This window comes from Phyllobates terribilis, unplaced genomic scaffold, assembly GCF_046119375.1.
Source record: "Phyllobates terribilis strain yellow unplaced genomic scaffold, ASM4611937v1 Scaffold_1__5_contigs__length_1240528914, whole genome shotgun sequence".
Classification (NCBI taxonomy): Eukaryota; Metazoa; Chordata; class Amphibia; order Anura; family Dendrobatidae; genus Phyllobates; species Phyllobates terribilis.
Genome location: NW_027362761.1, coordinates 1,025,545,653 through 1,025,558,974, shown reverse-complemented (window position 1 = coordinate 1,025,558,974; position 13,322 = coordinate 1,025,545,653). Strand labels below are relative to the sequence as shown.

Here is a 13,322-nt window from a genome sequence, read left to right as displayed (position 1 = left end):
CGCCAAAACATAAAAAATTATATAAATGTGGTACCACTGTAAACGTACTGACCCGAAGAATAAAGCTACCTTATCAATTTTGCCACACCCGGAGCAGAATAAAAAAATGTAAAAAAACACAATTCCTGAATTTTTGGTTTTTGTTTATTCTGCCTCCCAAAAGCTGAAATAGAAAGCGATCAAAAAATGTCACATGCCTGAAAATGGCACCAATAAAACGTCAACTCATCCCGCAAAAAACAAGCCATCACATGACTCTGTCGGCCAAAATATGGCGATCCAAAAACTAGATTTTTCAAAACATGTGAATTTTAGTGTGTGACAGCTGTCAATCATAAAATCCCGATATGATTCTGGTATCGCTGTAATCGCACCGACCCGAAGAATAAAGTAATCTCATCACTTATACCGCACTAGAAACGGCGTAAAAAATAAACACTAGGGCTGGGGTTGGGGTTGTGCTAATGTTAGGGTTGGGGTTGTTTTTTTTTTCAAAAGTAAAAAACAAAGAAAAAAAAAGATGACGATATGGCAACTAGTGTTGAACGCAAGTGCTCGCTACTTGAGTTTGTATCGGGTGCTTGGGTATGCACTGAGCATTTCACTTGAGCACCCGTGATATATGGTGCATACCTGAGTACCCGATGCAAACTCAAGTAGCGAGCACTTGCGCTCAAGAGTAATGACAACTTATTCAATATGATGACCTAATGTTATCAGATTCTGTGTCGGACCTCTGTGTTCAAACTGTTCACTATACCCCTTAATAAAATCCTTGAGGGGTATAGTTTCCAAAATGGGGTCACTTGTTAGGAAGCTCCCCTGTTTAGGCACATCAGGGGCTCTCCAAACACGACAAGGTGTCCGCTAACAAATTGAATGGAAAATCGGCTCAAATTGTTAGCGGACACCATGTTGCGTTTGTAGAGCCCCTGATGTGCCTAAACATTGGAGCTCCACAACAAGTGACCCCATTTTGGAAACTAGACCACCCAAGACACCTATCTAGATCCATAATGAGCACTTGGAACCCCCAGGTACTTCACAAATTGATTCGTAAAAATGAAAAAGTGTTTTTTTTTTTACTTTTTCATTTTTACGAATCAATTTGTGAAGCACCTAGGGGTTCCAAGTTCTCACTATGCATCTAGATAGATGCCTTGGGGGGGTCTAGTTTCCAAAATGGGGTCACTTGTGGGGGGTTTCCACTGTTTAGGCACATCAGGGGCTCTCCAAACGCAACATGGCATCCGCTAATTATTCAAGCAAATTTTACAATCAAAAAGTCAAATGGCGCTCCTTCCCTTCCGAGCCCAGCCGTGCGCCCAAACAGTGTTTTTTTCCCACACATGGGGTATCTGTGTGCCCAGGGGAAATTGCACAAAAAAATTTTGGGTCCATTTTTTCTTGTTACCCCTGCGAAAATAAAAAAAATTGGGTCTAAAGTAACATTTTTGTGAAAAAAGTTAAATGTTCATTTTTTTGTTCCACATTCCAAAAATTCCTGTGAAGCACCTGAAGGGTAAATAAAGTTCTTGAATGTGGTTTTGAGCACCTTGAGGGGTGCAGTTTTTGGAATGGTGTCACTTTTGGGTATTTTCTGTCATAAAGACCTCTCAAAGTGACTTCAAATGTGATGTGGTCCCTAAAAAAATGGTTTTGTAAATTTTGTGGAAAAATGAGAAATCGCTGGTCAACTTTTAACCCTTATAGCAACCTAACAAAAAAAAATGTTGGTTCCAAAATTGTGCTGATGTAAACTAGACATGTGGAAAATGTTATTTTTTAACTATTTTGTGTTACAAATCTCTCTGATTTAAGGGCATAAAAATTAAAATTTTGAAAATTGCAAAATTTTCACAATTTTCGCCAAATTTCCATTTTTTTCACAAATAAACACAAGTGATATCGAAGGAATTTTACCAAAATCATGAAGTACAATATGTCACAAAAAACATTCTCAGAATCAGGGGGATCCGTTGAAGCGTTCCAGAGTAATTACCTCATAAAGTGACAGTGGTAAGAATTGTAAAAATTGGCCTGGTCATTAACGTGCAAACCATCCTCGGGGGTAAAGGGGTTAATCCACATAGTCATAGCACACAAAAACACAAAACATTAATAAACAACATTTCCCTCATGTCTGCTTTACTTCAGCACCATTTGTAAAGTGTTTTGTTTTGTTAGCATTTTAGAAAGTTTCAAAATGTAGCAGTAATTTTTCATTTTTTCAAGGAAATTTAAAAACATATCTTTTTAGGGACCTGTTCAGTTTTGAAGTGACTTTTGGGGGTCCTATATATTGGAAACCACCCAAAAGTGATACCATTTTAAAAATTGCAACCCTCAATGTATTCAAACCTCTTTCACGTAGTTCATTAACCCTTCAGGTGCTTTTCAGGAATTATGCAAGAGAGAGGCATGACAGAAATGAAAAAGTTTATTTTTACCACCTAAATTTTGAACTTCTGAACAGGACGCGATAGCCAGCAGACTCTAAGGCGGATATTTGGCCATGACCTGCCATGGCAAACTTCAGGACCACAAAATCAAGATCCCAGCGTGACAATGGGGTTTAGTAGGAAGCCCCCTGCTCTCTGTCAACCATTTAGATGCTATAGTCACTATTGACAGCAGCATCTATGGGGTTAAACGGCCATGGTCAGTGCCAAAACTGATCATGGCTGATGCAGCAAGTTGTCAGCTATAGTGTACAGCTGACAGCTACAGGATTGTCACCTGTCGGGGGACGCTAGCCTCTTATATTGCAGGACAGTAGAAAGACGTATTGGTGGTCACTAAAAGGTTAAAGTTGTTTTGCACTGTTATCAGGAGTTCTCTAGTGCACAGAAAACTAAGAAGTGAAAACAGTGATACGCCAGAGTCCATTTCATGCACAAAGTAGTTCCTACCCCCTAGGTTGAGTTCAGAGAAGAGCATGAAAAATCCAGTTTTCCTCTACAAAAAAACTGACAATTTTCATTTTGAATTTCCATTTGAATGCCATTCATGTGTCATCTGTATGTCCATTTTTGGAATCCATATGATATGAGTACTGCATCCTTTTTTATACATCATTAGTTAAAAAAAGAATACCAGATCAAATACAGTTCGTTTTGTTAATAATTGAAATCTATCAGTATAAAATGGTTGCATTGCCATACTGATCCATATAGTATCCATTGTTTTGCACATTCATAGACTTATATATGCGAGTCTCATTAGAAAAATGGAAGAGACTAGTGCATGCTGCAATTTAATTCACACAGTCACTTGGTCGTGTGAAAAAAACATTTTAATAATACCAGTCTTATTGAATAACATTGGTGATATACTGAACAAAAATATGAATGCAACACTTTTGTTTGTTCTCCCATTTTACATGAGCTGAGATCAAAGACCTAAGATGTTTTCTATGTACACAAATACCACTCACAATTGATTATGGAAATTGATTTATGAAAAAAATATCAAGATCTCAATTGTTGCCACATTAAAATTCAATGCGCTCTTTAGAAATGTTTGTAAGAGCAGAACGCAATACTAGGTGCTTGATTTTATATACGTGTGGCAATAGGAGTGAAGGTAAAACCTTTATTTAATGATATATAAATGCACTATTGTGTATATACACAACAGATCCCCGTTACTACCCAAGCCAAAATATTTAGAAAAAAAGTAACTCCTATAATATACCACAGATGGAACTTGGTACTACATTTTTTTTGTATATATCAGTTGCTTTACAACCCTCTTGCTCAATTTTTCCTGCCTAAATTTATTTGAATTCTTCAACTAGATTAGTTGATGTGGATACATTTACACTTTTTATAACCTGTTTAACCTTTCTAGCCATTTATTGGCTGCAACTTTTCTGTCTGCTGTATCTTATGCTATCAGAGCCTTTAACTCTTAAATAAACAACTACTATGCATATTGGTCCTCTTCTTATGTCCACACACAGCCTGGTCGTCACTGCGAAACTGGATGCATGAATAAGAATTTGCACAAGACTCAGATTTACCATTTCTCTGCTAGATTGTGATAAAATATCAAACCATCTGACATTATATTTATATCCAGCTACAAGAAACACACTCATGGAATTATAATAAGCAGCAGGGAGGCCCATCTAAATATATTGTCTCAATAGATAGCAGCCATTAAGGCAATGATTGGTGAAAATAATGATCGTGGCTGATGCAGCATGGTTGTTAGTTGTCATATTTTGGCCTGTTGAACACGCTATCCACTTAATCTTCAAAGCCATAAAAAAGCTATGCTGAATATTAAGGCCCCACAATAACCATGGTAAAAAGTCAAATTGTTGTTTGCTAAGGTGTTAAAGACACTTTATTTATCACCATATGATATGGACACAAAGTTTAAGCCCAACTTTGCTAAGTGTTGCCACATCACATTCAAAACTTTGATAGTTGGAGTTCAAATTCTGACACCAAACTTTTACTTTTTGAAAATGTCAAGTGACTGTTGACTTGCAAATCTTAGTGAAAGTGACCTTGTGCTTTATGAATGCATCCCAGACGTTTGTAAAAGATATTATTTGCATTACAAATATTTATGACTTTCCTAATATAAAGGCATACATAAATAAGAATTTACCATACAAAATACCTTTGTACTTAAAGGGGTTGTCTAGTTCAAATCGATAAGTCTGCATTCACTCTGTGTGGCAGCAGACTTATTAATCTCCCTAGGGCACGCACTGTGCGCTGTGAGAATTTGGTGGTTTCTGAGCCAGGACCGGAGGGTATGTATGAGTTATACATACTCCCAGCCAGAGCCCGTCCAGTGGGTGCCCTCTAGTGGGCCATGCCAACTGGATGGTCACGTCACTAGATGAGGCGTGGCCTCGATCCATACAAGTGAATGGAAAGAGGCCACGCCCACTGGCTGGACTCTGTCCACGAGTATGTATAATGCATATATATCCCCCGTTCCCAGCTCAGAAACACGCGAATCATCGCAGCGCACAGTGAGTGACCTAGTATATTCATAAGTCTGCAGTCACACAGAGTGACTGCAGACTTATCGATTTGGACCAGACAACCCCTCTAATGCTCTACTATGTCTTGCTAGTAACCTAATTGCTCTAAAGAAGCTAAATACTTTTCCTTACCTAGTAAAGATTAAAAAGTAACTTCTATTTAGTAGCTGTAATCCTGGATTGTATTTCAGATTAGACCAACACATAAAACCAATGAAATTTGAACTGTGTAGTGATATATTATAGAATTTCCTATTACAGCAGTTTTAAGTCAACTAACTCCAGTACCACTATAGACTTGTATTTTATATATTGTTACTAACATGGTAGCGCCTGCAGATTGCCATCATTTTTTGGTATAAAATAGAAACTGCTTTCTATTAAAAATTATCGCCAGAAGCTTTACAACATCTCTACCAATGCTCAATTATCAGGGGATCTGTGTGCAATTGTACGATGGAGTGTGCTTTAAACAGCTAATATTTGGCATAATTAGGTGTCATTCCTATAATAGCAATCTACACTGCAATATCTCGCTGTATCGTCTTCTGATCATGATTGCAAATGGGTAAATTGTCACTGTTTTTATTATTTAACATCATTCTAATGACTATACTAATTCTTTATATGTTTATTAATATCATTATATATCACCATTCAATATCACTATAAGTATAATTCTGGTGGAATAATTAAATAATCATTAACTCTTTCTCAAAAGAGCCTGTTTTCACCTTCCTGACACGGCCAATTTTTTTCAATTTTGACCATTGTCACTTTATGTGGAACGCTTCAATTTATCCCAGAGATTCTGAGATTATTTTCTGTGACATATTGTATTTCATACTAGTGGTAAATTTTGGTCCTCTATTTCTTGCTTTTATTTATGAAAATATTGGAGTTTTGGTGAAAATGTATAAAATTTCGCAATTTTTTTTATTTATTTAAACCATTTATTTATTTCTATTTATTTAAACCAAATAGTTAAATAACACAAAATAAATAATAAATAAAAATTTTCACTTGTCTACTTTACATCAGCATAATTTTTTAAACATAACAACATAACTTTTTTGGTTGGAAGGTAGAAGGGTTAAAAATTTATCATCAATTTCTAATTTTTCCAACAAAATTTACAAAACCGATTTTTCTAGGTACCACATTACATTTGAAGCTAATTTGAGGGGCCTATTTGACAGAAAATACCCTAAAGTGACACCATTTTAAAAACTGCACACCTCAAAGTGCTCAAAAACACATTCAAGAAATGTATTCACCTTACAGGTGCTTCACAGGAATTAAAGCAATGTGGAAGGAAAAAATAAAAATGTTACATTTTTTCCACAAAAATGTTAATTTAGCCCCAAATTTTGCATTTTAACAAGGGTAACAGGAGAAAATGCACAATAGAATTTGTGTTGCAATTTCTCTTGATTATGCCGATACCTCATATGTGATGGAGAACTACTACTTGGGCGCATGGCAGGGCTGGGAAGGGAAGGAGCACCAGTTAATTTTTGGAACAAAAAATTGGCTGGAATAGATAGCGGATGCCATGTGATGTATAGAGAGCCACTAATGTGCCTAAACAGTCGAAAGCCCCCACAAGTTACCCTATTGTGGAAACTAGACCCCTCAAGGAATTTATCTAGATGTATGTACCTTCCACGTTTAATCAGTAATTTTCACGTATGAGAAAAAAATCTGTAAATTTCTGAGATTCTCCTATACATTGTAATGTTAATCATGGACAGCACACTAATGTCATCTATGCGTTGTCACAGACCCACAGACTTTAATGGGTAATTTTGATCCATGACGATCAAAAACACACATGTTTCAGAGATTTTTTTAAGGACACATGGTCCACAAAGACAAACATATGACTTGTACTATAGAATTTATTGCTATGCAAAGAAAATGATAAAGTCCGCTCACATATAAACTCCTTCCCGGTGTTTCCTCCTTTCAGCTCAGATAGCAGCAGGTTTCTGCATTGAACACAACTTCAGACCAAAATCCAGCGAGTGAGGAGACTTCAGCAATGTGGTGTAATTAAAATTTCCATTTATTTGAAGGATGATATTTCCATAAAAAATGCACTTACAAAAAGCGCCAATTCACACCATATGGGCAAACAGAGTAAAAAAAAACACTACGCGTTTCGGCTTAGAAAAGTCTTAATCATGGTACATACATTTTAATACAAGCAGGGTATAAATACAAAAGAACAGCAAACTGACAAAGGAAGTCCAATCAGTTAACTAATTAATTCTTGTGATGTTCAGGTCAGGTGTTACATCTTGATTTCCAAGTTGGAGACAGGCTTTTTTCTTTTTGGGGTTATTTAATGCTACAGACGTTATAAAAAAAGTCCTGACATTGAAGTTTCTGGCAAGAGAATTGAAACAAATTAGCTGAACAGTATAGATTCTGCATGTTGGAAACAGTAATAAGTATATGAAACACAATATATACCAATGAAATATATGTATGTATAGCTGAATAAAAAATCTCCCACAGTGGGAGGTGACCAGTTTTGTTCGTCTGGTTTATTCCATCTTTCATCTAGATATCCATATACTGTATATCGTACTACCATATATAATAAAACTATTATTAGTATATATGGAACAAAAAATTACTTAGTTTGCTGTCAAAAAAGAAATGGATAACTTTTTGTTCACAATGACCTGTTATTAATGTGTTATTATTATTATTGTTATTATTATTATTATTAATAATCTCTCCTCCACTTAATTCTCTATAACAGAAACAGAAAGAAAAAATATGTCATTGTGAAAATTTTTTTTTTTGCTTGATTATTCGTCGCTTCAAACGATTGTTCACACTCGTTTGTTTTCACATCCACTTTCCACTTTAACTTCTAGAAATGGTTAAATTGACCATATGTTCCACAATCTGAATATTTATTGCACGTTAATATGTAAGAAAGAGAGAGAGAAATGCACATCGGAGACTCATTTAATTTTTGGGGGTTTCTTTCCTCTCCCATGTAACCTTTATTTATTTAGCAGAGATAGCACTGGATGGTAACATGATCTTAATTATATTGTAAAAGAAGATCCCTTCTAAAATTCAAGCCATCAGGTGTTCTTGTATACAGCTTGAACATCCAGTAGCTTTCCCTGTTCAAAATTTTCCTCTTGAAATCACCGACCCGTGCAGATTGTCTTACTCTTTCTATACCACAGAACTTCAGCTTGGTTGGATCACCCCCATGACAAGTGGCAAAATGCATGAATACTGCTGATATTCCCACCTTTAAGTCTCCAACTGCATGAGACATATGTCTTCTAATGCGTCTTTTTAAAGGGCCAATTGTACACCCTACATATTGGAGTTTACACTCGATGCACTCCATCAAGTAAACCACCCCTGTGGTGTCACAATTTATAAAATCCTGTATAGGGTGTGTGATACCTATACTAACAGAGGAAAAATACTTGCATTTAATGATAAGTTTGCAGCTGATGCATATATTTTTGCCTCAACCATAAAATCCTGTTGTTTTTAGCCAGTTCCCGTCAGTATTTGATTTATTTTCAATAAATAAGATGGGTGACACCAAAGATCCGATTGTAGGGGCTTTTTTGGCTGAGAAACGGATTTGGTTGTTTTCTAGTACTTTTTTTACTTTCCTATCTTGATACAGCATTGGTAAAAATGTTTTAATAACATTAATAATTTTATTATAGTCCCTGCTGTATTGAGTGGTGAAATAAATGACATCTGTAGGTAATTTTTTCACGTTATCTTTAATGAGAAAATCCCTGTTGATTTTGCTCACTTTTTTTCAGTTGTTTTAATGTTTAATAAGAATAGCCTCTAAGTTCAAGTTTTTCAAACTTCTTTTTCATTTCACCACTGACTAACTTAGGGTCAGAGCAGTACCTTTTTACTCTTAATAGTTCTCCGTATGGGATATTATTCACCACGTGTCGAGGGTGGCATGAATTGGGTTTTAAAATGCTGTTATCATCAGTTTCTTTATTGTAGGGAAGAACCACAACTTGCGATGACCCCTTGTTGGTGTGGAGCATGACGTCCAAAAAATTAATTTTGGTTTCCTCATAACTATAAGTAAATTTAAGATTGAAATTATTATTCAAAAAGATTAAAAATTCTTTTGCATCATTATCATCGCCATTCCACACCAACAGGAGGTCATCAATATATCTAATTGTAGGGGTTCATAAAACATTTTTACCAATGCTGTACCAAGACAGGAAAGTAAAAAAAGTGCTAGAAAACAACCAAATCCGTTTCTCAGCCAAAAAAGCCCCTATGATCTTTGGTGTCAGCCATCTTATTTATTGAAAATAAATCAAATGCTGATGGGAACTGGCTAAAAACCATAGGTTTTTATGGTTGCGGCAAAAATATATGCATCAGCTGCAAACATATCATTAAATTCAAGGATTTTTCCTCTGTTAGTACAGGTATCACATACCCTATACAGGATTTTACAAATTGAGACACCACAGGGGTGGTTTACTTGGTGGAGTGAATTGAGTGTAAACTCCAATATGTAGGGTGTACAATTGGCCCTTTAAAAAGACGCATTAGAAGACATATGTCTCATGCAGTTAGAGACTTAAAGGTGGGAATTTCAGCAGTATCCAGGCATTTTGCTACTTGTCATGGGGGTGATACAACCAAGCTGAAGTTCTGTGGTATAGAAAGAGTAAGACGATCTGCACGGGTCGGTGATTTCAAGAGGAAAATTTTGAACAGGAAAGCTACTGGATGTTCAAGCTGGATACAAGAACACCTGTCGGCTTGAATGTTAGAAGGCATCTTCTTTTACAATATAATTAAGATCATGTTACCATCCAGTGCTATCTCTGCTAAATAAATAAAGGTTACATGGGAGAGGAAAGAAACCCCAAAAAATTAAATGAGTCTCCGATGTGCATTTCTCTCTCTCTTTCTTACATATTAACGTGCAATAAATATTCAGATTGTGGAACATATGGTCAATTTAACCATTTCTAGAAGTTAAAGTGGAAAGTGGAAGTGAAACCAAACGAGTGTGAACTGTTATAGAGAAATAAGTGGAGGAGAGATTATTAATAATAATAATAATAATAATAATAATAATAACACATTAATAACAGGTCATTGTGAACAAAAAGTTATCCATTTCTTTTTTGACAGCAAACTAAGTAATTTTTCGTTCCATATATACTAAGAAATAATGCCAACATATCTTTTGTATACAGCAATGGATAATTGAAAATAATAGTTTTATTATATACGGTAGTACGATATATATGGATATCTAGATGAAAGCAGGAATAAACTGGACAAACTAAATTGGTCACCTCCCACTGTGGGATATTTTTTATTCAGCTACACATACATATATTTTGTTGGTATATATTGTGCTTCGTATACTTATTACTGTTTCCAACATTCAGAATCTATACTGTTCAGCTATACCCTGCTTGTATTCCAATGTATGTATAATGATTAAGGCTTTTCTAAGCCGAAACGCGTAGCGTTTTTATTACTCTGTTTGCTCATATGGTGTGAATTGGCTCTTTTTGTAAGTGCATTTTTTATGGAAATTTCATCCTTCAAATAAATGGAAATTTTAATTACACCACATCGCTGTAGTCTCCTCACTTGCTGGATTTTGGTCTGAAGTTGTATAGAATTTAATGGGTACATGTTCTGTCCACGAACATACAACAGGGACAAAACATATATGTTATTCACATATGTTTTTATGATTTCCAAAGAGAGAATAAAAGTTAAGTTCTAATCTGCACTGGGTATGGGAAAAAAGAGTATATTGTTACTTTATGGGAAATAGTAAGAAATAGAATAAAATTATTACCCTCTCACCTAAGGGTTTTTTAATTCTCCCTTTTATTGGGTGTTTGATTTGTATAGCTATATACAATAACACATAGACCAAGGTACTAGAAAAAGTATAATTATAATGTGTACTCACGTAATGCTCGGTAGAATTCATCCAGGGATAAATGCTTATCACCATTAAAATCATCATATTTTATTAGATCAAATAAAGAACATTCATACATATTCTTTCCAAAACCTTCCTGCCTTATCACCTAGAAACAGAAAATAGCAAAATACAGAATAAAAAAGGTGTAAAAATATAAAATATATTGTATATGGTGTAACACTAGCACTTCCTCTAAGTCCTCAAATGAGGATGCAGCTGCAGGTAGGAAAAACGGACTTGTGCGCTGTCCGTTAAGAATACATAGCTAGATAATTGTGCAACACTACTGCGCTTGCAAATATCATTGTGCAGAAGGACAATATATGCAATACCACATATACAAACAGAAACCAAATGTTGATTCTAATTAGAAATCCTTCAAAAGCAGTCTAGTAATTGCTAAGTGAACACTTGAGCATATTCTAGCTACTTTTTCAGGGAGGTTACAGAACATACCTGCCTAAAAATGAAGTTGTGCAAACATACCTTTAATGAAACCCAAATTCTCTGGAATGCACTACTCCAGAGAATGTACCGCAAAATGTTACCAATGAAAATCACAGTTTGTCACGCAGAGAAATGAGTACTCATACAGCTCCTCTGAAGGAAAAGTGTAAAACGTAGGGCTCTAAGTTTTTTTAAGTATGTGTTTATTGTACAAAATTATAAAGGGAAACAACTAAAACTATATAAATTTAATATACCAATATTTGATATTTGTATTGACCTGCAGAATACAGTTAAGATTTTATTAATGCAGCGTGGTGCATACTGTAAAATTGAAAACGTAAAAAGACAGGCAAAATGGCTGTTTTGTTTGTCTTTCTTCTAATAAAGTGATAATAAACGTTTGTTAATAAGTCATATGCACCCCAAAAAGAACTCTATTAATTCCACTAGCTGTGTTGCCAAATTATTAAAGGGGTTTTCCTTTTTCAGACAATTTTCTGCTCTGGTTGCATAACCATGGTGTACTCACCTTCCCTGAGTCCACCGGTGATTCTCTGCCATCTGTTCTGGTGTTTGGCATTGGCTACAGCACTGACATCACATTGACAACATGACAGCCAATCACTGAGCTCAGGGGCTCTATCATTGTAGATGGAACACCCTGCTCAGAGCTGCTGAGCTCATCTCACTGACTGCTTCCTGTGCTGTAGGCATGATGTCAGTGCCGCAGCCAATGGTAGACACTAGGAGGAGTGGTGGAGACTCTTAGTTGGATCTGAGGGAGGTGAGTAAAGTTCAGTTTGTTATTTTTTAACAAACTGCAGCAAGCATAGAAATTGTTTGAAAGGGGAACACCCCATAAAAACGAGGCAGGAGTATCATATTTCTCAATCTGACTCCATTTGTGTACTTGTTCTTATTTAAAAAAAATGTTTTATGCAGTTTTTTTTCATAACTTTACTCCTTTTAATTTTTAAGTTGCATTATTTGTCTTATATTTTAACTAATTGACATGTTTTGTGAGAAAATAGTCAGCTTTAAACTCATGTACCAAAATTAATCAGATAAACTTGTAATTACTAGTAGCACTTGACATTAAATATGATGCTGTTCAAAAGTCATCACGACATTCTGTAGATTAGAGACAAGAACATTTTTGTTGTATCATCATTTTATCATTTTTTGCTGTCTAAACTCCTCAAGCATTAACATTGTTTTATGGACTTAATTAAAACCCTAAAGTTCTTCTACCTAGTTATGCAGCATAAAATCTCAGCTGCCAACTTGTCTAGATCTAACTAACTGGATAGAATCTTATTTCCTTATAGCTAGAATTTATAGGCGAAAATATCAAGTCTAACTTTAAACACCTAATAAAGCATATAGCATAGCTAACAATTGAGGAGAAGAGGGTGGTGACAGTCAGGGAGTAATGATGAAGGTTGATGCACTTTACATGCAGAAATGCCCACAATGAACTTTCATCCTTTTTAGAAGAGATGTGTGGATCAGGCATAATTCAAATTTGCCTGTTTGCACATTTTTTTTCCCTGGAAGTTCAATTAGAAGAGAAGTTACTCTATGTGAATTTAATGTCTTTTATTATGCTCTGGGGTCTCTCTTGATGACAGAGCATGATAAACGTAATATATAAAAAATAATAAAAATCATTATACTCACCTCACCTACTGACCCTTCAGGTCCTCACCACCACGCGCCTGGTCCTCATCGCCTCTTTGGATCGGCATTAACAACAGTAAAGTACCCTGGACCTTGGCTGCTATGCCGAGTCTTCCAAGTTTGCTAGGCTCAGGAAGGTTCTGCACATGCACCCGTAAAGGTCTCGGCACACATGGTGACAGCATG

At 35.6% G+C, this 13,322-nt stretch overlaps 1 protein-coding gene across 2 annotated transcripts in view; it reads right to left on the bottom strand.

Annotated features, from left to right (window-relative positions):
* The window catches only part of FSTL5 (follistatin like 5), a 1,189,778-nt gene that overhangs the window by 511,832 nt on the left and 664,624 nt on the right, over positions 1-13,322 (bottom strand). For both annotated transcript variants that reach the window (XM_073644479.1, XM_073644487.1), the window contains one exon: positions 10,992-11,112. In XM_073644479.1, coding sequence (XP_073500580.1) covers positions 10,992-11,112 — 121 coding nt within the window. The remainder of the gene's footprint in view (positions 1-10,991; positions 11,113-13,322) is intronic.